This window comes from Delphinapterus leucas, chromosome 14 (assembly GCF_059928025.1).
Source record: "Delphinapterus leucas isolate spDelLeu-1000000601 "Yukka" chromosome 14, BTC_Dleu_Yukka2, whole genome shotgun sequence".
Classification (NCBI taxonomy): Eukaryota; Metazoa; Chordata; class Mammalia; order Artiodactyla; family Monodontidae; genus Delphinapterus; species Delphinapterus leucas.
In genome coordinates, this window is record NC_143142.1 from 15655075 (window position 1) to 15678338 (window position 23264).

The 23264-nt window shown below is 40.3% G+C and overlaps 1 protein-coding gene across 11 annotated transcripts in view; it reads left to right on the top strand.

Annotated features, from left to right (window-relative positions):
* The first annotated feature begins 1448 nt into the window (after window positions 1-1448).
* HECTD4 (HECT domain E3 ubiquitin protein ligase 4) overlaps window positions 1449-23264 on the top strand; it is a 198184-nt gene continuing 176368 nt past the window's right edge. For 6 of the 11 annotated variants that reach the window (XR_002641591.2, XM_022550829.3, XM_089894536.1 and 3 more), the window contains exon 1: window positions 1449-1844. Coding sequence is in view for 10 of the 11 variants with exons in the window: in XM_022550829.3 (XP_022406537.1) it covers window positions 1668-1844 (177 nt within the window). In the remaining variant the exon portion in view is untranslated. The remainder of the gene's footprint in view (window positions 1845-23264) is intronic. The other 5 variants (XM_022550834.2, XM_022550832.3, XM_022550838.2 and 2 more) reach the window with 1 other exon arrangement.

The following is a 23264-nucleotide window of genomic DNA, read 5'->3' on the forward strand; positions in this document are numbered from 1 at the left end:
GACCAGGGATGGAACCCAGGCCCCCTGAACTGGGAGCTCGGAGTCTTACCCACTGGGCCACCAGAGAAGTCCCAGGTAGTCATTTCTTTTTAGTGCTGAATAATATTCCATTGTCTGGATGTACCACAGTTTATTTATTTTATTTATTTTTAAAATAAATTTATTTATTTATTTACTTTTGGCTGTGTTGGGTCTTCCTTGCTGTGTATGGGTTTCTCTAGTTGCGATGAGCAGGGGCTGCTGTTAGTTGCGCTGTGTGGGCTTCTCATTGCGGTGGCTTCTCTTGTTGTGGAGCACGGCCTCTAGGCACACGGGCTTTAGTAGTTGTGGCACTCAGGCTCAGTAGTTGTGGCGCATGGGCTTAGTTGCTCCGTGGCATGTGGGATCTTCCCGGACCAGTGATGGAACCCGTGTCCCCTGCATTGGCAGGCGAATTTTTAACCACTGTGCCACCAGGGAAGCTCCTGGATGTACCACGGTTTATTTATCCATTCACTTACTGAAGGGCATCTTGGTTACTTCCAAGTTTTGGCAATTATGAATAAAGCTGCTATAAAGTGCCCTATGCAGGTTTTTTGGTGGACATATGTATTCAAGTCCTTTGATACCAAAGAGCGCTTTATTATTATTATTTTTTAAGTATAAAAGCAATACAAAGATAATCTCACCTCAACCATTCCAGGCTGGTCCTACTTTGCGTGGCAATTCACATTAACAATTTGGTACTTATTCTCCCGCACATTTTTCTCTACACACATAGTTCTTTCTTGTTTTAGTAAAAGTGGGATGGCGGGCATATTTTTAAGGTGTATGTCAATCAGTGTTGAATACTGATGGAATATAACAATAGTTTTAACTCCCTCTCGGAGCGTTTATTAAGTGCCAGACACTAGACATCAAACACTGTGACCCATGCTTTATTTTCACCAGATTTTGAGCGCTTATTGGGTACTAGAATTTGTAGTAAATATGAAGCACCTACCGTGCGCTTCTACCAAGTGCTTATGAACAAATGTGCAGCGCTTATTCTGCGCCAGATTTTTGCACGTATCTCATTTAAATGTGAGAGTGAAAGTGAACCTCCAGACTCTGCCCAGGGGCCCAGGGTGGGAGCTCTGGCCGAAGAGAGAGGAGTGCACACCTGAGCAGGTGGGAGGAGGGGAGGCGGTGCCCTCTTCTCTTGGTGCGCTGCAGACCCAGGGCGCCCTCGAATAGCAAGGGGCGTGGGAGGTCACTCTAAGGGGAAGATGCAGTGGCAGGCGAGGCGGAGGAGGTCCTGCTGACCCGGCTGCCCCCGGTCTGCGGGGAGGAGGGCGGGGCCAAACGGGTGGGCGGGACCGGTATTGTCCGCCCCGCGGGGCATGCCGGGAGCTCCGCCCCCAACATGGCGTCTCACTGACAGTTGGCTGTCGAGAGGCAGAGGCGGATCTTGCTCCTCAGGGCGGCGGCGGCGGCGGCGGTGGCGGCGGGGCCAGGGTCTCCGGGGCCAGGGGTGGGAGGATGGCGGCTCGGACCTCCTAGGGCGGAGCTCCACGGGCGAGGCGGCGAGCGGGGCGCTGCAGGCGGGCGCGGCGGCTGCTGCCATGGACTGGTGATCGCGGCGGCTACTGCTCGCGTCTCCCCTGGCCGGGCGGCTGCTCCTCACCGCCAACCCCTCAGCCGGGGCCATGGGCTCGTCGGCGGCCGCGGCGGCTGCGGCGGCGGCGGCCGCGGACTCGGCGCAGTGGCTCTCGGTGAAGGAGGAGACCATCTTCCTGCACGACGGGCTGATCCGGGTCACCGACCTGGCCGAGCTGCCCAGCGAGATTCTCGGGGCCCCGGAGGCCGCCGACACCGACTTGGAGGTGAGCGAGGCTGCCCCCGGCCTCCGCCATCAGATTAGCCCACCCGCGCCGCATTCCCGGGGTCGGGCCCTCTCATCTCCACTTCACCCCGACCCCGAGGCCCACGAAGGCTGCCCCAGCAGGTGTGTGTGGGCGCCGGGCAGGCAGGTGCGGGCCGCGCCGCGAGTCTGCAGACCACCCGCCTCCCTCCCTCCTCGGGGCCTCAAGCCCGCCGGGGATTTCATTTGTGGGTTCATTTTGAACGTTCCGACTACCAACATTTTATTAGACCATCACCCGGCACGGCCTTGAAGCCCCGGAGGAGCCGCCGCCGCCTCCCGGGCCCGGTCTCCCTTCCCCCACGGACCCCTTGGACGCACAGGGCACACCCAGGCTGCTTAGCTTTGGGGACGTTTTAATTTTAACGCTCTACACCCCCCCCCCCGACCTCGTCATTCCCTAGTGCTGTGCGTGTGTGTGTGTATGTGTGCGTGTGTGTTTTGTTTGTTTTTCTCGGGAGAAGGTAGTGGCAGCTGCCGGTCCGCGACGGGCAATCCAGCAACTACTCCGTGTCGTGCCTCGGATTGACACGGGGCCTTTGTCAGGGAAGCGGGCAGTGTGGACAGCGAGGGGGATGCTACAGCGGCCCTCGGTGCGCTACCCGCAAGGGTCACGGGCGTTTTAGGCCGCAAGGCCTTTTTATGAGCTCGGGGGTCGCGGAGAAGCCCAGGCTTAGGAGCCGTGGCAGGTGCAAAAGCAAATCTCGGCAATTGTGCCGCTGGGTTTGGGGGCAGAAGGAAACCAAATATGCTGGATGGATGGGAACTTTCCACCGACTTCTCTTGGTTTCGTGTTTGCCCAGGGGTGGCAGTACTGGCAGGATCGGTTCATCGAGGCACTGCTCCCCCTCCACTTTGTGAGGTGACATTTTGATGTGTAGGTAGCATGGGGTGTCACGAAATTCTTGTTGTCGCAAGGAGGACTCTCTTGGGTAGGGCGCAGAGAGGATGGCTTGTCTTCTGGCTATAAACGGAATGCAAGGAATCTTTTGTGTTATGCGGTTTTGCGGGCACTTTGGCTTTCAGCACAACGAACATTTATAGAAATGGATTAAAACCCATTTCTATGTGTTTCTGGAAACGGCAGTGATGGGATCCCGTTGGCGGAGACATTTGGACGTATCTGAGATGCGAATACGTTCCTCTATATTTTTGTGTCTGGATTTGAGGTTGAGGTTGCGGCTGCGGCATTCCCATTGTGAACTCTTAATGACTTATTTTACAGTCTGGCCACCAAAAAATAAGGCATGTGCAAATTGGTAGGGAATTCCGAACATGGAATCATAGTTTTATTATGTCTCATTTGGGCCTTTTCTATAAAAAGCAAGGTGTGTCTGAGTGTCTTATATGCTTAAAAACTCAAGGGGCATTATGCTATGATGGTGGAATCTTTTGATATAATTGGTTCTCTTGTATGTGAAATGAGGAAGGCAGATGCTCTTTGTTCCTTAGAGACAAAGTTCACAGATCCAAAATTTCTATTCGTATGTAATTTATTTATTATTAAAAAGTGTAGGATTAGTTAAAAATACCTGAGCTGTTAAGCTGGCTTTCCTAAGATGTTTACTGTACAAATGTACTGAGTAGTTGTCAGGTATTTCCACAGATGACTGATTTAATAGAAAGAATCTCTCTGGCCTGGAAGATTTTTTAAAAACTTAAAAAAAATTTTTATGGTCTGACCTCTCAGAAACCAATATGTATACGGGTGATAAACATTTCTGAATGTAGTCAGAACTTTTTTCATTTCTTTCCATATGTTATACAGGCAACATAGTATCAGGAGAAATAGCTAAGAATGTTTTTGTGGCTGTTAGGTTTGTGTTTTGCATATTTAATGATAATAATATTGAGTAAGTGTATCCTATGTGTCAGGCATTGTCTTACTAAATTCTCCAAGGGATCCTGGTTTAAAAAAGAGTGGGGAGGGATCCTGGTAGCTAAATATTGTTACCTGTTGTAACAGTTGTAAATATTGTACCCATGTACAGGTAAGGCAAGTAAAGTACAGAGCAGGTATGCAACTTGCTCAAGATCACACGTAGTTGGAGAAGAGAGCCTGGACTTTAACCCAGGTCTGTTTGGCCTCAAACATGTCTGCTCCTAATCATAATATTCCACTATCTTCATGCATGTATGATACTCATATTTGTAATTGTTTTAAGTTTAATAACTGGGTAAAGATAGGGTAATAACAGGTATCTTTATTTCCTTTCTAGTGACTTACTCTTTTTACATTTGAGGAAGATTAGAGGTTCATCAACTTTTTAAAAACTAACTTTTGAAATGCTACTACCCCTGTGAGGCTCTTCCAAGCCTCTCCTTCCACTGAACATCTGGGTGAAAGTGACCAATTTTTACAGGATTTTATAGTTATATAGAATCTTTCAGTTAACAGTTTTGGATTAAGAAAGATGAGACTCAAACTGAGGGGACTAATTTATGATTGGCAACCTTAACGCGTAAGACTGCACTAGCTGCAATAGAGTCTCAGAATTTTAGAGCAAGGAGGAACCTTAGAGATACTTGTTTCCCTCATTTTAGAGAGAAGTTATCTGAGATCAGGAGAGGTTTTGGCTTGGTAGCATAGCTAGTTATGGCAGGACAAGTGACTAGACCCTGGCTTTCCTGGCTTTGAATTCCAGTGTTCTTTTCGCTATGTAAGTGCTGCTCAAAGATAAATGTGAATCCGAAAAAAGAACCCATCCTAAGAGGTAGATCAGCGTTAACTTAGCATTTTAATTTAAGCAATAGCAGAGAATTGGAATTAAAAATTTTCTTCTCAGTGAATTTCAAAGGGAAGGTTTTTTTGTTTGTCTTTCAGTCAATAGTGTTTAATCAACAAATTCATTAACAAGTGTTTGTGGAATTCAGAGGTGAGCTGAGCCCACTGTCGTGGGTGTTGGGGACATAGCAGGGGATAAAATAAAATCCTTGTTCTTAAAAAAGCTTTTATTTTAGTAGGTGATATAGACGATAACAAATTGTCAAATACAGGACATGTGAATAATATGTCAAATGATAAGTGCTATGGAGAAACGTATAGCTGGGTAAGAGGGATGGAGAGTAATGGTGTGGGGAAGGGTCTGTTTTACATACAGTGGACTGGAAAGGAAAGACCAGGATGGCATTTGACACCTGAAAGAAATGAGAGTGTACCATATGGCTACTGGGGGGAGCACATCCCAGACAGAGGACAGCAAGAGCCAAGTCCCTGAGAGGGAAGCATCCTTAGCATCCTTAGTGTGGAGCTCTGAGCCCAGTAAGCAAAGGGGGAAAGGAGAGTGAGTGATAGGAGATGGAGGCCAGGTCTGCAGATCAAGTAGGGCCTTGTAGGTAAGGACTTTGAATCTACTTGAGCGGATTAAAAATGCAGAGTGAAGCTCTTTCTTGGCCTTTGAAATAGCTATCTGTATTTAATTTTATGTTTTTGGCAAAAAGTGAAAGCATGCAGGAAATTAGTTTTTAAGTGTTGAAATAAATATAAATTCAAGAGAAATAAAAAAGCAATAGCTCAAAAATGACAAATATTATTGAATTTTGCATTACATTTCATAGACTATTAGTCTTTTTAAAATTAAGGTAATTTACAAGAAAAAAGCATTAGTTTCTTTGTGGAAGTTCCAAAAGAATTCAGCTTCCTGTCTCATTTTTCTTTACAAATTCCAGGTGGGGACAGACGTCATACATCTGGATGTTGATAGAGAAGCTAATTGACTTGCTCAAGGTGGCCAAGATATTTTTTACTCCGTAGTTTAGATTAATTTTGAACCCAAGCATTTTGGTTAGTGTTTCTCATCTTTCATTGTGTTTGTTTATAAGGACCCCCCACCACCCGCCCCATTCAAAGACTTGAACATGTATGTTCATGGCAGCTTTATCTGTGTTTGCCAAAAACTGGAAATAATCAAAATGTCCATCAACAAGTGAATGGATAAACAGGTGTGGTACATCCGTATAATGGAATACTAAGCAATAGAAATGAATGAGTTGTTGATACTGACAACTTGGATTTATGCTGAGTGGAAGAACCCAGTCATACAAGAGTGCATACTGTAAGATTCCATTTATATGATGTTCTAGGAAGTGTAAACTAATCTGTAGTTATGGAAAGCATCTGCTTTCCATAGACGATAACAAATTGTCAAATACAGGACATGTGAATAATATGTCAAATGATAAGTGCTATGGAGAAACGTATAGCTGGGTAAGAGGGATGGAGAGTAATGGTGTGGGGAAGGGCTCTGTTTTACATACAGTGGACTGGAAAGGAAAGACCAGGATGGCATTTGAGACCTGAAAGAAATGAGAGTGTACCATATGGCTACTGGGGGGAGCACATCCCAGACGGAGGACAGCAAGAGCCAAGTCCCTGAGAGGGAAGCATCCTTAGCATCCTTAGCGTGGAGCTCTGAGCCCAGTAAGCAAAGGGGGAAAGGAGAGTGAGTGATAGGAGATGGAGGCCAGGTCTGCAGATCAAGTAGGGCCTTGCTAGTGGCTGCCTGGGGATGAAGGCATGCAGGAAGGGTTGGGAAAAAGGATTACAGAGGTGCATGAGGAAACTTTTGGGGTGATGGCAATGTTCCCTATTTTGATTGTGGTGATGGTTTCATGTTGTATGTATACATATGTTGAAACTCCTGAAATTGTACACTTTAAATATGTGTAGTTTATTGTATGCCAGTTATAGTTCAGTAAAACAAGCAAAACCCGCAGAAGCCCAGAATGCTTTACTGATGTGAAAAAGGCTCAATAGGTCTTTGGGTTTGTTTTTTGTTTTTAATCATGTAAGGGAAGGAACCTTTGGGTTTGGAGGTGATCAGCTTAAATAGTCAAGGCTTTGAATACTTATGTTACACTTAAGTGAAAGCTTTGAGGTGATATTTAAATTCATAAATGTTGATCTGTTCTCCTAGGAGGATACTACCACCTGTTTATCCTTTGGTCGGAATTCTTTGGAAAGTGTTTAGGTACTTTTAGAGAATTCCAAATTCTAGATTTGGAAGAGTTAATGAATAAATGAATAAACTGCCTCTGTTCACCAACAGAATTAATTATCAGGTAATTAATGAGCACTAGAATAAGAGTCACTGAATCTTGGTACAGTGTTCTGTGACCTCAGCAAATTTCTCAGGTGAAAGAATATAAAAAAAGAATGTATATATGTTTATAACTGAGTCACTCTGCTGTCCAGCAGAAATTAGCACAACATGGTAAATCAACTATTCTTCAATAAAAAAAAAAAAAAAGGGAAAAAAAAGTTCTCAGGTATGACTGGCTAGCTGTAAAGTTAGGACGAAGTATTTGAAGACTGTGGGAGGCAGTATTGCCTAGAGGTTAAAGTCAGGTTTAAAGAGTCAGACTGGGGTTGAAACTCTAGCTCTGCCCGTGACCTTGGGCAAGTTCAATTACCTTTAATAATCCCTGGTTTCTTCCACTGCAACTTCTTTGTCATCATTGTCACCACCTCTACCACCACGAGGACAACAGTGTCAGCATATTGCATGCCAGGCTCTGTGCTAAGCACTTCCCACCCGTTATCTCATTTAATCCTCACTGCAACTTCATGAGGTTGGTACTATTGTCATCTTTATTTTACAAATAAGGAAGCCATGGCACAGAAGTGAAGTTGATGAAGGTCGTACAGTTACTAGTAAAGCTGAGGCTGAAATAGATCTGTCTGATTCCAGCCCAGGGTCGAGGCTTCAAAACCATTGTTAGACTGCCTAGTCATCTGTAAGAGGGGGATAATAATAGGGTTAACGTAAGGATTAGTTAAGGATGGTTGTGATTATGTACTTACAGTGTATGAACTCTCTTTGGAAGGTGCTATGTTGCTGAGAAGTTATTTTATGTATATTCAGTTAGCTGCCCAGTGTATGTGAAAGCAAAACTATCCCATCAACAAATTTTTTTTCCTAGTAGTGAATAGTGGAGATAGTGCTTTTTTGGTGTGTTTGTGATCCCTTTGGAATTTTCTTCCTTCCCAGTTTGTTTGGAATCTGGCTGGCAGATGAGATAATAGTCTTCATTTCAGTTTTCCTCCAATTGTATGCCTAGGGTCTTGCTAAATAAATCAGTTTTGATTATTATCTGTCTTCTTGGCTTCCATATTGGCTGCCATAAAATACCACCTGTTGGCCAGGGCTACTGGGGGGATTGTCATGCACCTGTTCTTTCCTAAGTCATATAAGGTACCTGTGGTGATAATTATGAAAGGACTGTCAGTTCCTGAAGGTGCCCCATGCTTTCTCCTCCCTGCACCCCTCTTTCTGGCTTGTTTTACAGTGGTGATGGTGGGGTGAACACAAGGAGTGTAGTCTGCTTTGCAAGATGTTTAGTCAATAGTTGTAGACAAATGTAAATAACAGCAGGTGATCAACTATGGGACAAATGCATAATTCAGAAGGAGAGAAGACTGCAGAAATTGTATCACTATTACTTTGATGCTGCATTGTTAACATTTTAATGTATTCATTAAGTTCTTTAAAAACCAATACATAAATACATTCTTATAAAAAAATGCAGGTTAAACTGAAGTTCCTTTTGACTACCTACACTAGTCCTGTTTCCATCTACTCCCCACCCTGGTTAAATCAATGATAAATTTTTTTGGTATATTCTTCAAGACCATTGTTGAATGTGTATGTTTATGTGTGGGGTGTGTGTGTGTGTGTGTGTGTGTGTGTGTGTGTGTGTACACATAACACTTTTTATTATTTTTTCTTTTTTGCGTAATAGATTTGATTCTAGGGACTTCCCTGGTGGTCCAGTGGTTGAGACTTCGCCTTCCAATGCAGGGGGTGTGGGTTCAATCTCTGGTTGGGAAGCTAGGATCCCACATGCCTTGTGGCCAAAAAAACAAAACATAAAACAGAAGTCATATTGTAATAGATTCAATTAAGACTTTAAAAATGGTCCACATCAAAAAAAAAAAATTTGATGCTAGACATATCATTCTATAACTTGCTTCTTAAATTCAATGATATGTTTTGATTTTTCTATGTCTCCACATATAGATCTATTGCAATTTTTTAAGTGCTGTACAAGACTCCGGAAATACCATAGCTTATTTAGCCATTCTCCTACTGATGAGTGTGTTAGTTTCCTGTTGCAATGCTAACACGCTGTTACAAACTTAGTGGCTTAACACAACACAAACTTATTCTCTTACATTTCTGGAGATCAGAAGTCCTAAATGAGTCACATTGGGTTAAAGTCAGGTGTTGGCAGATCTGGTTCCTTCCGGAGGCTCTAGGGGAGAATGCATTCCCTTGCCTCTTTCACAGCTTCTAGTGGCCACCTGTATTCCTTGGCTTGTGGCTCCTTCCTCGAACCTTTAAAGTATATCACCCTCGTCTCTGATCTGTCATCATGTCATTTTCTCCTCTCACTGACTCCTCTTGCATGCCTTTTACAAGGACCCTTGTGATTACATTTAGAGCCCACCCGGATAATCCAGGGTAATCTCCGCATCTCAGGATCCTTAATTTCATCACATCTGCAAAGTCCCTTTTGCCATCTAAGGTCACATTCACAGGTTCCAGGGATTAGGATGTGGACATCTTGGCGAGGGGGTGGTGGTGGTTATTATTCAGCTTACCACGATGGTTATTTTTGTTGTTTGAAATTCAGTTTTTCACTATTAAAAATGGTCCTTCAGTGCACATCCTTGCATGCCTGTTTGTGCATATGTGGGAGTATTTCTCTAGAGCAGTTCCTGAGAAGTAGAATTGCTGAGTCATAGGTGACCATTTTACATTTGAAGAGACACTGCCAAATTGCTCTCCACAGTGGCTTACACCAATTCATACTCCCAAGTAACAGTGCTTGATAGGACCTCTTTCCCTCACACCCTCATAGAGACCATTTTAGAACTTATGGATTTGCTTAAATTTATCATTTGCTTAAGTCAATGGCTTTCACTCCAAAAGATCAGTCCAATAGATACAATTGGGTACCTGGACCTGCATGCCAAATCATGCTCAGCTGAAAGAAGCCAGGGTTTTCTGTTAGTGCTGCCTAGCTGTTATCACTTCATTTCAGAGGACTTCTCTTGTGGCTTGATCGCCTTCGCCTCCTGGCGTGTACTCATGTTAGTCAGTAATCCAGTTAATACAGACTATGTCCATATATAGGCAGGAGAGAACAACCACTTTGTATTCTGATGGTCTGGGGATGCTGCCAGAGGCCAGCAGAGCCAGGGAGCTGCCCACCCTGGGAAGAGATGCACTGGCCCCTGAAGTGTGTTCAGAGTGCATAGCATTTGTTAGGCAGACTATCTGGACTCAGATTGTCTTAAAATTTTCTCTCTTATATGCCAGTATAAGGAGTAATTCTATGTTTTTCTGACCTATATAGAAAATAATTGATAGTTCATTATATATATATATTTTTTTTTGCGGTACGTGGGCCCCTCACTGTTGTGGCCTCTCCCGTCGCGGAGCACAGGCTCCAGACGCACAGGCTCAGCGGCCGTGGCTCACGGGCCCAGCCGCTCCGCAGCATGTGGGATCTTCCCGGATTGGGGCACGAACCCGTGTCCCCTGCATCGGCAGGTGGACTCTCAACCACTGCGCCACCAGGGAAGCCCAGTTCATTATATTTTTATGCTGTCAAAACTTTTTTGATTATAAAGAAGTAACACATGGATGTTGTAGAAAATGGAGAAAACACTAAAGGTGTAAAAGAGAAAAGAAATATCCTTTGATTGCACTATCCAGAAATAGCCATATTAACTAATTTTTTTACTATTTCCTTCTTAAATTCACATTTATATATATTATTATAAATAAATCCAAAAGATTTTTAGTGTTTGGAGTGCCATTTTCTTCTTTTTCTTTTTTTTTTTTGCAGTGTTATTTTCTTGATAAAGCTTGGTAAATTACAAATTTGTGGTAATTATTAAAGTGTGTTTCAATCAACTATACTTCAATAAAAAATTTTTTTAAAAATTTAAAAACAGGGACTTCCCTGGTGGCGCAGTGGTTAAGAATCTGCCTACCAATGCAGGGGACACAGTTTCGAGCCCTGGTCCAGGAAGATCCCACATGCCGCGGGGCAACTAAGCCCGTGAGCCACAACTGCTGAACCTGCGCTCTAGAGCCCGCGAGCCACAACTACTGAAACCCACTCACCTAGAGCCCAAGCTCTGCAACAAGAGAAGCCACTGCAATGAGAAGCCTGCACACCGCAACGAAGAGTAGCCCCCCGCTCGCTGCAACTAGAGAAAGCCCACACGCAGCAGCGAAAACCCAACACAGTCAAAAATAAATAAATAAATAAATGAAAATTAAAAGCAACAATAACAACAAAAAAGTGTGTTCTTGCAACCTGTTATTATTGGCAGTTTATAATTAAAAGGATTTTTATAGTGCTGTTATAATTCCCCTCCCAATAATGTTGAATATTTGTGTGGAGCTTTGAGTTTATGAAGTGCTATTAAGCATAGTTATAGAATAATTAATGTTCCATGTTGGGACACTTTGAAGTGGACACAACTTGAATCCCTGGTGTTTCGACTGAAACCTGCAGTCGGCTGAATTACCAGGTCAGAGCACAACGTGTAGCAATTTTAGATTAACAACAAAGAGATACATAATTTGCAAACTATTTTATGCAAATTGTAGGTTTAGCAACACTAATAACTACAGATGTGTGGTTCAAGTAGTGGTTTTATACCAAACAAAATATTAACATTCAGCTTGCATTTGTAATGGATCTTTTCTGTGTTTACTGTATTTTCTTTGAGCTCTGTGGTTTGCTTTACTGATTTCAAATGAACCAAGTCTCATATAAAAGATACAGCTATTTACAGGACAGACTAGAAAATCTGGACCTCCTATTTCTATTGATATATTTGCTTTTCTTACTCCTGAAATAGAATCATTAAGAATGTTAAAGGAGAATCTATCAACATATTTTCATCAAAACAGTGGCCTATAATAGAATAATTACCTTCTTTATTTCTTGATACTGATTCCTTCCTGATCATCCAGTTGTGGTGTGGCTGAAAGACAACTTACTGGTTTGTTTAATCTAGAAAGGAGCAAAATGGGTGGTGGAAAGGTAAAAATACATTTGGGGAACTTTGGAGGGAGAATTTTTTTGGATGAGCTTATAATAAAAGTTTGCTTTCCCTCAGGGATTCTGAACCTGAATAGAATTCAGGGAGGTCTGTGAACTTGGATGGGAAAAATTATATGTTTATTTACACATACCTTTAGCTAGAACTCAGCATTTCCTTCTATTATGAATGTAGTCAACAAACTCTAGTAGTATTGGCAGTACCTGTGACCTTGTAACCAGTAGAAATCATAGATATTTTCATATCATATTACATTTGTTGAACATATCTTGAAATACTGTTTATGCTCATCTCACCACCACTTAGAAATTATGGCAAGTATTAGATCTTGTTATTCAATGTACTAATAGTGAAGCTCCTATGTTGATATCACAAATTTGTTTCTTAAAGTATTTTGGTACCTGTATTTTAGTATACTGTAATTGGTTTCTTATAATTCTGTGTATTTTGTTTTATGCATTTAAAAATGTAACTGGAGAAGGGTTGGTAAGCATCACCAAACTTGTGAAGGTTAGAGGCCCCTGAGATAGACTCTCTTTCTGCCAGCATCTCTCCCTTTTTTGGTCGAAGTTTGCTGACGACTAGCATAGTTTGCAATTGCTTGAAAGAAAGGTGAACCACATTTTGGAAAATCCCTTCTGTGGTAGAATATGTTATTCTTCTACAGTTTTTCCCATTATCTACTAACTGTAAGCTATTAGCGAATAATAATTTTCTTGGGTAATCTGATCTTTGCCCATTTGCTAAATGTGGTATCATTAACCAGGAAACTATTTTTCTTAAGAAAATTAAATACTTGCTAAAAAGTGACAAACAGTTCTTTTGAAATAGAACAATTTTTTGTTCACCAAATATTTTGGTTTTTTCCCCCTTGTCTGGTCAACTGAAACTATGGGAATAAAAATTCATCAACATACTTTATGTTGGTATCTTATACTGCTAATAATGAACCATTTTAAACAGGTGGCCTCAAGCAGTAATAGTTGGTATCCCAGGAGAACATTACTTTTCAAGTTCGAAATTCATTTTGTTTTCATCTTCTCCATAGAGTACAGTTATGTGATTTTGGTTTCATTTATTGTTCAAATTGTTATTTTATGCTTGAATTGTCAAAGTTTAGCAGTTTTACTTAAGTAGCCTCAAGAACTGTGCTGTCCAGTGGGTAGCTACTACCCACATGTGGCTTTTGAGCACTCGAAATGTGGCTCGTCAGAAGTGAAGTGTGCTGAAAGTGTAAAAGACACATCAGATTTTGAAGACTTCACACAAAAAGGCTGTAAAATATCTCCCTAATAATATTTAAATGGATTAAATGTTGAAATGGTAATATTTTGGATATGATGGGTTAAATATGTTATTTAAATTAAAATATACTAAAATTAATTTCATCTATTTCTTTTTACCTTTTTAAATGTGGCTACTGGAAAATATTAATTTCCATATGTGTTTCACCTATTTCTGTTGGCCAGTGCTTCTGTATACGGAGGGCAGCAGGCTATGGTCCTCATGGTCATATCCAGCTGTCTGTTTTTGTAAATAAAGTTTAATTGGAACATAACCAGTACATTCATTTACATATTATCTGCCTTCATGCTACAATGCAGAATTGAGTATTTGTGACGGAGACCTTATGACCAGCAAGCCTTCCAGCGGCTTCCATATATACTATTTTCATTTCATCTTTTCAGTGGCTCCATGAGGCAGTAGAGGAGATATTTATTATTTTAGAAAAAAAGGCTTAGAGAAGCAAAATGATTTGTACAAGGTCATATAATTAGGACTCTTTCATTTCTTGAGTGATTTTCCACTATACCTCTGCTTTAGGTTGCACTTGATCTTAATAACCTATTGTCTCTGAGACAGTAGTTAATGGCAGCTATTTTAAATAAGAACTACGCAGCCCAGCCTACACATGGCTGCCAGAGTAATCTTCCTAAAGCAGTTATGTTACTTTCTTGCTCAAATCTTCAGTGGCTTCCCATTTCCTGCAAAATAAAATAATAATTCAACGTAGCTATGCTTTGGCTCCATCTACCTTTCTAGTCTTATATCATTAATCCTTGCCCGCCCCCCCCACCTTTCCCCATATTTTACGAACTCACCACATTTACTCCTACAACCTTGGTTTAAGGGGTTCCATTGCCCTGGGGTACCCCACCTCCACCTTTGGAACACTACTCTTTATCCTTCAAGTGGCAGATCAAATGCCACTCCTCGATGAAATTTTCATGATGCCTACAGTTAGCAGCAGTCATACTCTCTTCTGTATCTCCATAGCACTGCCTTATATATATTAAAGTTATTTATTTGCATCTTGATCACCCTTACTATATTATAAGCTCTTTGAGAACAGCCATTTCATATTGTATGTTGAGTACCTACTAATATAGTAGGAGCTCCAACTTTGGATATTGATTGAACTGAATGTTAAAAGGGGCATTTAAAATGTGTGAAAGAGTGTGATTTAATGAATAATATCATAAGTTGAGGACATAGGTGAGGAAAAATTCATTAATAGAGAATAAGAATAGATAGTTATTTTTGGTGAACTAAAAGTAGTTCAGGTGAGACTTTAGGAATTTTAATAATTGCAGTTATGCTTTGCATTTTAGATACGAAGAGAGAACACATCCCAACAGTTGTCGTAAATGCTGTTAATGCTTGAATGTGGATAATATGGGGTTAAGACCTTTGATTTTGTGTAGAGCATAATGAATTTTGTGTAGAGAATGATGGATTCCCAAGAGATTTCTGAAAACCGCTAGATTAGAGGGAGTCAATTGAAAATACCTGGTTTTGCTCATCATTCGAAAAATCTTAATGAATTGGAATGAATTTTTGTTTAACTTAGTTGTTCTATAGTTAGGTAATGAACTTGAGCACTGTTGTGTATATTTGGAACATTTTCATGTAGAGATTTTTTGTTTCAGGGTTTTCAGTCAGCTGTGTCCATTTACCAGCTTTTATTGAGTGGCAGTGTCTTGAGGACTGAACTGTCACAAAAGTTATAGGATTTAGCATAATCTAGTTACTGATTAGCATAATAAGGCTTGTAGTCATAATTTAAAACATTACAAAATGCTTAAAATTTAAAAAATTAAAATGTTAGAATTTTAGAAAATTTGCAAGATGTAAAAACAGTATAAAGAAGAAAATAATATTACCACCTAGAGATGAGTTTAGTTTATATTTTAATGTGTTTCCCTTCAAACTTTTTTCTATGCATGTACACTTACACTTCTGTCTTATGTACCAGAGATATTTTAAGAAATCAGGATCATTATACATTTTGTGTCTTGTCCTTGTCACTTAACGTTAATGGTATTTGGGGGGCATTTCTCTAAAACTTTCAGTATTGTTGAGAATATAATTTTAAATACCTGCATAGATATTAAAGTCTGCATGGTATTTCATTATATGGATGTTCAATGATTTATTTACCCATTCCTCTATTGTTGGATATTTAGTCAATTCTGTTGAAAAGTTTTTAAAATTAGGGAAGTGGTTTTATAAATAGTGAGATTCTTCTCTTTAAGTATGCTACGACACACATGTATGACCATCTAGGTTTATTTACCATAAGTTAGAATGAGGAACTTCAGAACTGTGCCATAACTGTATAAATTGATAGGATTGTTTCACTGTTTAATTGTACATTTTTATATGCATAATCAAGTTCATATTTCTGATCATGTAAGTAATACATAAATTACATGTGAAGTCTGTGGATTCATTAGGTGCTTTATTAAAAATTTTAGAAAAGCAACACATGGTTCAAAATTCTTAAGGTTCAAAAGGGAGTTCAGGGAAAACTCTCCTTCTGCAGGAGAGAGTGGTTCCCCCCAGAGGTATTTAACGCACATAGAAGCCGATGCATAGCGGATATCTCTGGACTTCAGCTCCCACTACACCCACCCTCCTTCCCTTCACTCCACTGCAGCCGTCTTGGCCTCCTGGTGTTCATCATAGATCAGGCTGGCGGGTCCCAAGTGCTCCCTTCTTCAGGGCCGTTGTTCTTCCCTTTGGATGAAATTAGCTTCCATAGGGCAACAATCCACAAAGGTGATAGAGGTGGTACTTCTGAGAATATTAGCGTATGAAAAACTTAGAAACTTAACATATTAGAAAACAAAAATAGCCATATTACCAAGGGTGGCTTTAACTCTGATAGCAGACCAGTGGGATAACTTTGAAACAACTGAAACAATGAATCTTTTCAAACAGATACGAACAGTTATATGTGTAGCACAGTTCCAGAGCGTACAGATAGAAACCGTACTTTGAGTACCACCCGTGGCAAAGGAGACAGGACTTTTTAGTTCAAAGGTTCTCTGGTTGCAAGACTGTGTGGTAATTCCACATAATTGGGACATACAGCGTTACCCAGAACTAGAACGGTTCTCCCCAAATTCTGATCTACAGATTCACCTTTCTCTAAGTAGTTCTGTTTGGTGCTAAAGTGTCACCCTTCCTGCTACTAGAGTCAAACAGGCACTTACATGATAAGCAACTATATATTTATCTTGCACAGGACTGTTTTTTAAATGTGTATAAAGTACTATATTTTATGGCTCTTTCTTTGCCTGTTGCTTTTAGAATGAATGTTAATATGTGGGACCGTACAGAATATCGGATTTAAAGAAGGGTGGTATATTGAGTCAGTGACAGATCTGGGACTTCTAAATGCGGGAGTCTTTAGGGCATGTGTTGACACAGAGGGCGAGCCCAGTGGTTAAGCCTTTAGGCTTCGGCATTGACACACATATCTAGCCAACTTTTGATCACCTGTCAAAACTTCCATTTCTTGGTTATATTTTAATCTTTTTTTTCATGACTTAGATTTAATTATTACTACGTCCAGTTTATAGAAACTGATTTGTTTGTAGGAGAGTTGCACCCCACCCTGAATGCTCCCAAATAAAAGCCGTGGTAGTTGCTGTTTATCCCTCTTACTCGGCTACATCTCCTCACTTTCGGTATCTGCTTCCCAGTTAAATTCTTATTCCTTTTCTCTGAGCTTATTCTTCCCTCTTCTTATTGCCTGTCCTCTTTTAGTCACTCCACTGAGGTGACAGAAGTGGCTGTCATTAGGCCGTTTATTTGCTGGTCACCTCACATCTTCAGCATTCAGAATCATAGAATTTGTGGGGCTGAAAAGGATCTTGAGATTATTTAATACAGCTTTTTTTTCAGAAGACACTGAGTTCCTTTAGCCTATTGTGGTCATTTACTAAGAGTTAGGAGACTTTGGAAAATTAAATAGGTTGTATATAGAGCAATGCTACTCTAAGTGTAGGCCACATACCATGAACTTTCATCCGTAACAAAAAGGTAAGTACAGAAATTGAGAGTAAGCACTTAGAAACTTCATAACAGATTGCTAGATTAGTTTTATATCTGTTGAACATAATAAAACTTGGGACTTGAATTTTGTGTCTTTTTTCACTTTTTTGGAGGTGCTAATTGATTTTATTGTATTTTACAAAACTTTTGTTCTACAATGGATTGGGAAAAACCAACCCTCCACCCAAGACAGTTTAAGAAGCACTGATATAGAATATCTAACACAATGTTTGGCACATAGTAGGCTCTCAAAAACTAATAGCTTCCTTGTTTCTTAAAAGTTTGCATTTATTTTGGGTGAGGAAGCTAGAGATCTGAGTAGTAGATAAATGAAACATTACAGAAATGAGGTGATTAAAATCGACACTGCTTGTTTTCAAATACAAGCTGCTCGGTTTTTTCCTTTTTAAACTTAGCCTATGCTTTGAAGAGAGATTTATACACAGTAGAACTGTAATATATATTTGCACTGATTCTTGGAGATACTTTATAACATTTAATGTGCTACTAAACCCTTAGCTCAGCAAGGGTGAAGGAACTTAAACTCTTTGGTAGCTAGTCATATCCATAAATATTTGAGTACATCATTATGCAGTATGCATATATCAATATTATCTCCTTGGATAAGGGAAGGAAAAGATCTAGTGAGAAGCACTGGGGCTTCTGTCAGTTTTCTCATGTCATTCAGCTTTTGGAAAGTACATAGTTGTAATATTTTTTGGCATTCCCATTTTGAAGCAATTTAATACCACATATAATAGCCCTTATATTTTTAGCAATCCTTGGCTATTTTTTGAAATTAGTCTCGTCCTGATTTTTTAATTGAGTTAAATTGTAGTTAAACTTACATATGACACAGTAAATATAGACTATCAAAGGCTCTTAGCTTACTGTGGTTTACAGGTTTGAGGGACATTTTTCGTATTACTCAAGATCGTGAAACTGCCACTCCCTATTTAAGGATAAAGAAAGGTCAGTGACTGAGCCAAGTGACTCTCCTCAAATGTCACCCCTCTAAAAATTCTGTTTGTAACCAATAATCCTTAGAAATGAATCCCTTTGATTTATGCAACTTCATTTTGGCAAATTTAAAAAACTATTTGAATGTTAAGAAACCTGAAAGGATTGCTTTTTGCTTGGCAATACCATCCACCTCCATATGATACCATACACATAATGTAATAGGATAAATCTTTATCCATATAATGGAATGGAATGACACATTAAAAAAATCCTATTTGGGCTTCCCTGGTGGCGCAGTGGTTGAGAGTCCGCCTGCCAATGCAGGGGACACGGGTTCATGCCCCGGTCCGGGAAGATCCCACATGCCGCAGAGCGGCTAGGCCCGTGAGCCATGGCCGCTGAGCCTGCGCGTGCGGAGCCTGTGCTCCGCAAGGGGAGAGGCCACAACAGTGAGAGGCCCGCGTACCGCAAAAAAAAAAAAAAAAAAAAAAATCCTATTTGGAACATCCTTAATCTTATGCTGATTTAAATGTAGAATAAATATTTGGTCTGTAGGGCATATCACATATTTTCGTTTTGAGCCTCATTTTTATTTGGACAAGGCTTACTTTTTGGTTATTTCATGTCTTAAAAAAATTAATTTTTAATTGTTTTAAATTGAAGTATAGTTGATGTACAATATTTTATACAGGTGTACAATATAGTGATTCACAGTTTTTAAAGGTTATAGTCTATTTATATTTACAAAATATTGGCTATATTCCCCATATTGTACAGTATACCCTTGTAGCTTATTTTATACATAATAGTTTGTACCTACTAATCCCCTACCCCTATTTTGCCCCTTCCCCTTCCCCACTGGGAACCACAGTTTGTCCTCTATATCTGTGTGTCTGCTTCTGTTTCGTTATATTCATTAGTTGTATTTTTTTAGATTCCACGTATAAGTGATATCATACGGTATTTGTCTTTCTCTGTCTGACTTATTTCACTTAGCATAATACCCTCCAAGTCCATCCATGTTGCTGCAAATGGCAAAATTTCATTCTTTTTTTTAAATCAAATTCTTTTTTTTAAAGATTTATTTTTTTAAAAAATTATTTTAATTAATTAATTTATTTATTTATTGGGCTGCCTCGGGTCTTAGTTGTGGCATGTGGGATCTTTCATTGCGGCAAGTGGGCTCTTTGTTGTGGCACACGGGCTTCTTTTTATTTGCGGTACGTGGGCTTAGTTGCCCTGACCAGGGATTGAACCCTGCATTGGAAGGTGGATTTTTAACCACTGGACCACCAGGGAAGTGCCTCAAATTCTTAACATCAGTGGTGTTTGAGACTGAGCTAGGATTTGAAATAACCAGCATATACCATGTTTGAGAGTAGTTTTGAAGTGATGACTTAAAACAATTTGAGATTTGAAGTGTCACTCCCTGGTTTTAGTAGGAGCATTTGAATAACACATCCAGGTTTTCCTCTCTTTCTGTTTCTTTTAGGAGTCAGGCTGAAGAACTTCAGAAGAAGAACCAGTATTATTAATCCTGTCGAGCACATATTACATTTTGGCAAATTTGGCTGATGAGATTAAAATTACCCTTCACATTTTAAAGGTTATAGTTCTATAATGTCATTAGCAAGCAGGTAGATCTTAGGGGGATAGGAAATGAATGTTCTTTTAGCCTAACTTTTCAAAGTCAAGGTTTAGAATTTATTTTGGCATTTTGCTTTGACGCATGAAAAGATCTGGTTGTAGTTTCTTAAAATAACTAAATTTATCTCTGTTCAGCAGTCATGTTGAAACTCAAGGAAGAGCCACATTTTGGAAAATATGAAAGACAAATAAGAAACTAGAACTCTTTTAGTGGTATATGTTCTTCTGTGAGAGAGCTGATAAACACTAAATAGTCTATAATATAGACTAATATATATAATAGGCTACTCTTCATTGCGGCATGCGGGCTTCTCATTGCAGTGGCTTCTCTTGTTGTGGAGCACGGACTCTAGGCACGCGGGCTTCAGTAGTTGTGGCACGTGGGCTCAGTAGTTGTGGCTCGCGGGCTCTAGAGTGCAGGCTCAGTAGTTGTGGTGCATGGGCTTAGTTGCTCCGCGGCATGTGGGATCTTCCCGGACCAGGGCTTGAACATGTGTCCCCTGCCTTGGCAGGCGGATTCTTAACCACTGTGCCACCAGGGAAGTCTCTCCGTTTTTTTTTCTTTTAATATTTATTTATTTATTTGGCTGCATCAGGTTTCAGTTGCAGCACGTGGGATCTTTGTTGCGGCATGCGGGGTCTTTCGGTGTGGCATGCAGGCTTTTCATTGCAGTGTGCGGGCTCAGTAGTTGTGGCACATGGGCTCTAGAGCGTGTGAGCTCAGTAGTTGCAGCACATGGGTTTAGTTGCTCCACGGCATGTGGGATCTTAGTTGCCTGACCAGGGATCGAACCTGCGCCCCTTGCATTAGAAGGCAGATTCTTAACCACTGGACCATCAGGGAAATCCCTAGATTCTTATTTATCGAGTTGTGTTCTTGGATATTAAGGAAAGACTTTGGCTAGTAGTTTATGTTTCTCTAGCAAGGAACTGTCGAAGGATTTTCGGGTCTTGATTTCAAGATGTTAAATGTTCTGAAAGAGTGAGTTTTTCTCCCCCTTTCTTAGATCATAACCCATCCTGTTTAAATTTCAAAACATAGTTCAAAAGCTTTGGAACTTTGAATGTATTTCTTACCATTAAAGTGAATCTAAATGAATTTTGTTTTGAGAATTTTATAAACCTACCTTGAGATAATGGGGAATAGATGGGGATTCTTTCTTTAAATCATAGTTTGGCAGCTCAGAGATGTCGGATGATCTTTACCATTTCCTCTTATCCTTTCATCAGAGTTTCTCATTGTTATCCTATCGTATTTATTTGAATGGATGCAAGTAAATAGCAGAAAGAAATCAAGAAGTGAAAGACCAGCTTGAATATAGCCTTATCATAAGGTGTAGTTTCTGTGCATATAGAAACTATATATTTCTATACCATCAAGAAAACAAAAATATCATCCTCATCAACTTTACAAAGTAAAATCTACTCTCAAAAGCTTGTTTACAAGCTTTTCCTATTTTATGTAGTCTAATATTCAGTGAGTGACAGTAATTCATTCATCTAACATAGTAAGTGTTTTTGTTGGATGTTTCTGTTCCAGCCCTACGATTTTTAGGCTTTTCCATAGGCTTGCTAGCCTCCTATTATTCCTAGGCCAGCAAGGATTGTAGCTAGTGATCTTATTTTGGATTATTCTTTTTCTTTTTCTTTTTAAGAGACCTCATGTGGCCAAAACTAAACAGATGTCTTATGTTTATTGGTGATTTTCTTATTTCTAAGTCATATTGAAACTATGACATATTTTAAGTTTCCTGATATATTTTAAGAGCTAGGCATTCTGTAAAATAAAAAACAAAAACCTACTTAGTGGGAAATTTCTCAGTTTCCCCATAACTGCATGTACATTTGTGAATGAGAGCCCCTCAGCCTACTTACTATCCACAGTGTGGTATGTTTGCTGAATATTTGTTAAATTGAACTAAAGCACCAATATATGATAGAGAATGGGCATATTAGACATGTACCTTATTTAGTCACATTTCTGAAAGGTAGCCAGCTATGGGTCATTCTGTCTTTGTTTTAAAGACTAGGAAACTGAGGAACGGGAAGATGAGTGACTGACATACCTTGGATTAGACTTTTTGCCTCTTAAACACAGTAAGTGTGTCTTCTCTGTTAAGCTGTGTTACTGAGTAAGTATATATGATGGCCTTGGTAATGAAATCTTTCTTGTGAGTTGGCACAGTTTAAGTCAGGCAATGTAGCATAAAAAATATGTAAAAGTATTCTGTTATGATCTTTCATGATTTATCTGTAGCTTTTTAAAAAATAAATTTATTTATTTTATTTATTTATTTTTGGCTGCATTGGGTCTTTCGTTGCTGCACACAGGCTTTCTCTAGTTGCAGTGAGTGGGGTCTACCCTTTGTTGTGTTACACTGTCTTCTCATTGTGGTGGCTTCTCTCGTTGCGGAGCACGGGCTCTAGGCACGCGGGCTTCAGTAGTTGTGGCACACGGGCTTAGTCGCAGGCTCTAGAGCACAGGCTCAGTAGTTGTGGCACACGGGCTTAGTTGCTCTGCGGCATGTGGGATCCTCCCAGACCAGGGCTCGAACCCGTGTCCCCTGCATTGGCAGGCGGATTCTTAACCACTGCGCCACCAGGGAAGCCCCTATCTGTAGCTTTAACGGGGAAAAAACCAACTAAACCTGCTGAATTAAAAACTTTCACATTTTGGACTTCCCTGGTGGTCCAGTGGTTAAGACTCCATGCTTCCATCTCTGGTTGGGGAACTAAGATTCCGCATGCTGTGCGATGCAGCAAAACAAAAAACTTTCACTTTTACCCCTTGCTCTAGAAATTTCTAGGTATTGAGGCATGAGATTCATTTGTATCTGTCAGTTTGTCACTATGAATAGTCGATAGATCTAAAAGTCTCCAGAGTTGTCTTTGTTGGGGTACCTGCTTAAATAGTCCTCTTTCCTAAACCCCTCACCTGTTTTTTTGTTTGTTTGTTTTTACTATTAAAAGATTCTATAAATTGGTTACCTAGAGGAGAGCTCCGTGGCATTGTGAGCCATATTCTGAGATAGCAGAAGGAGGGCCAGCTGTACACCCTTATCTGTGTCCTGGCAGACACTAAACAAACTCCACCCTGGCGTATTTGGTGAGAAGTGATAGTGTGTCAGAGCTGATGATGACCTCTGGCCTCTCCTTGCACTGGGGACCTCTGTTCTCACAGGAAGCTTGATTTACTTTGGAAGCAAAGAGATTTGAGCTCTTTGTAAACACTGATAAGGTGAGGCAGGAGGGCTGTGCAAGGGCTGGCTACTTGATGCACCTACACAGAAAGCTGGGTTCAGATCATTTAGATCTGCAAGGTATAGAAAATAAGCCCTTACC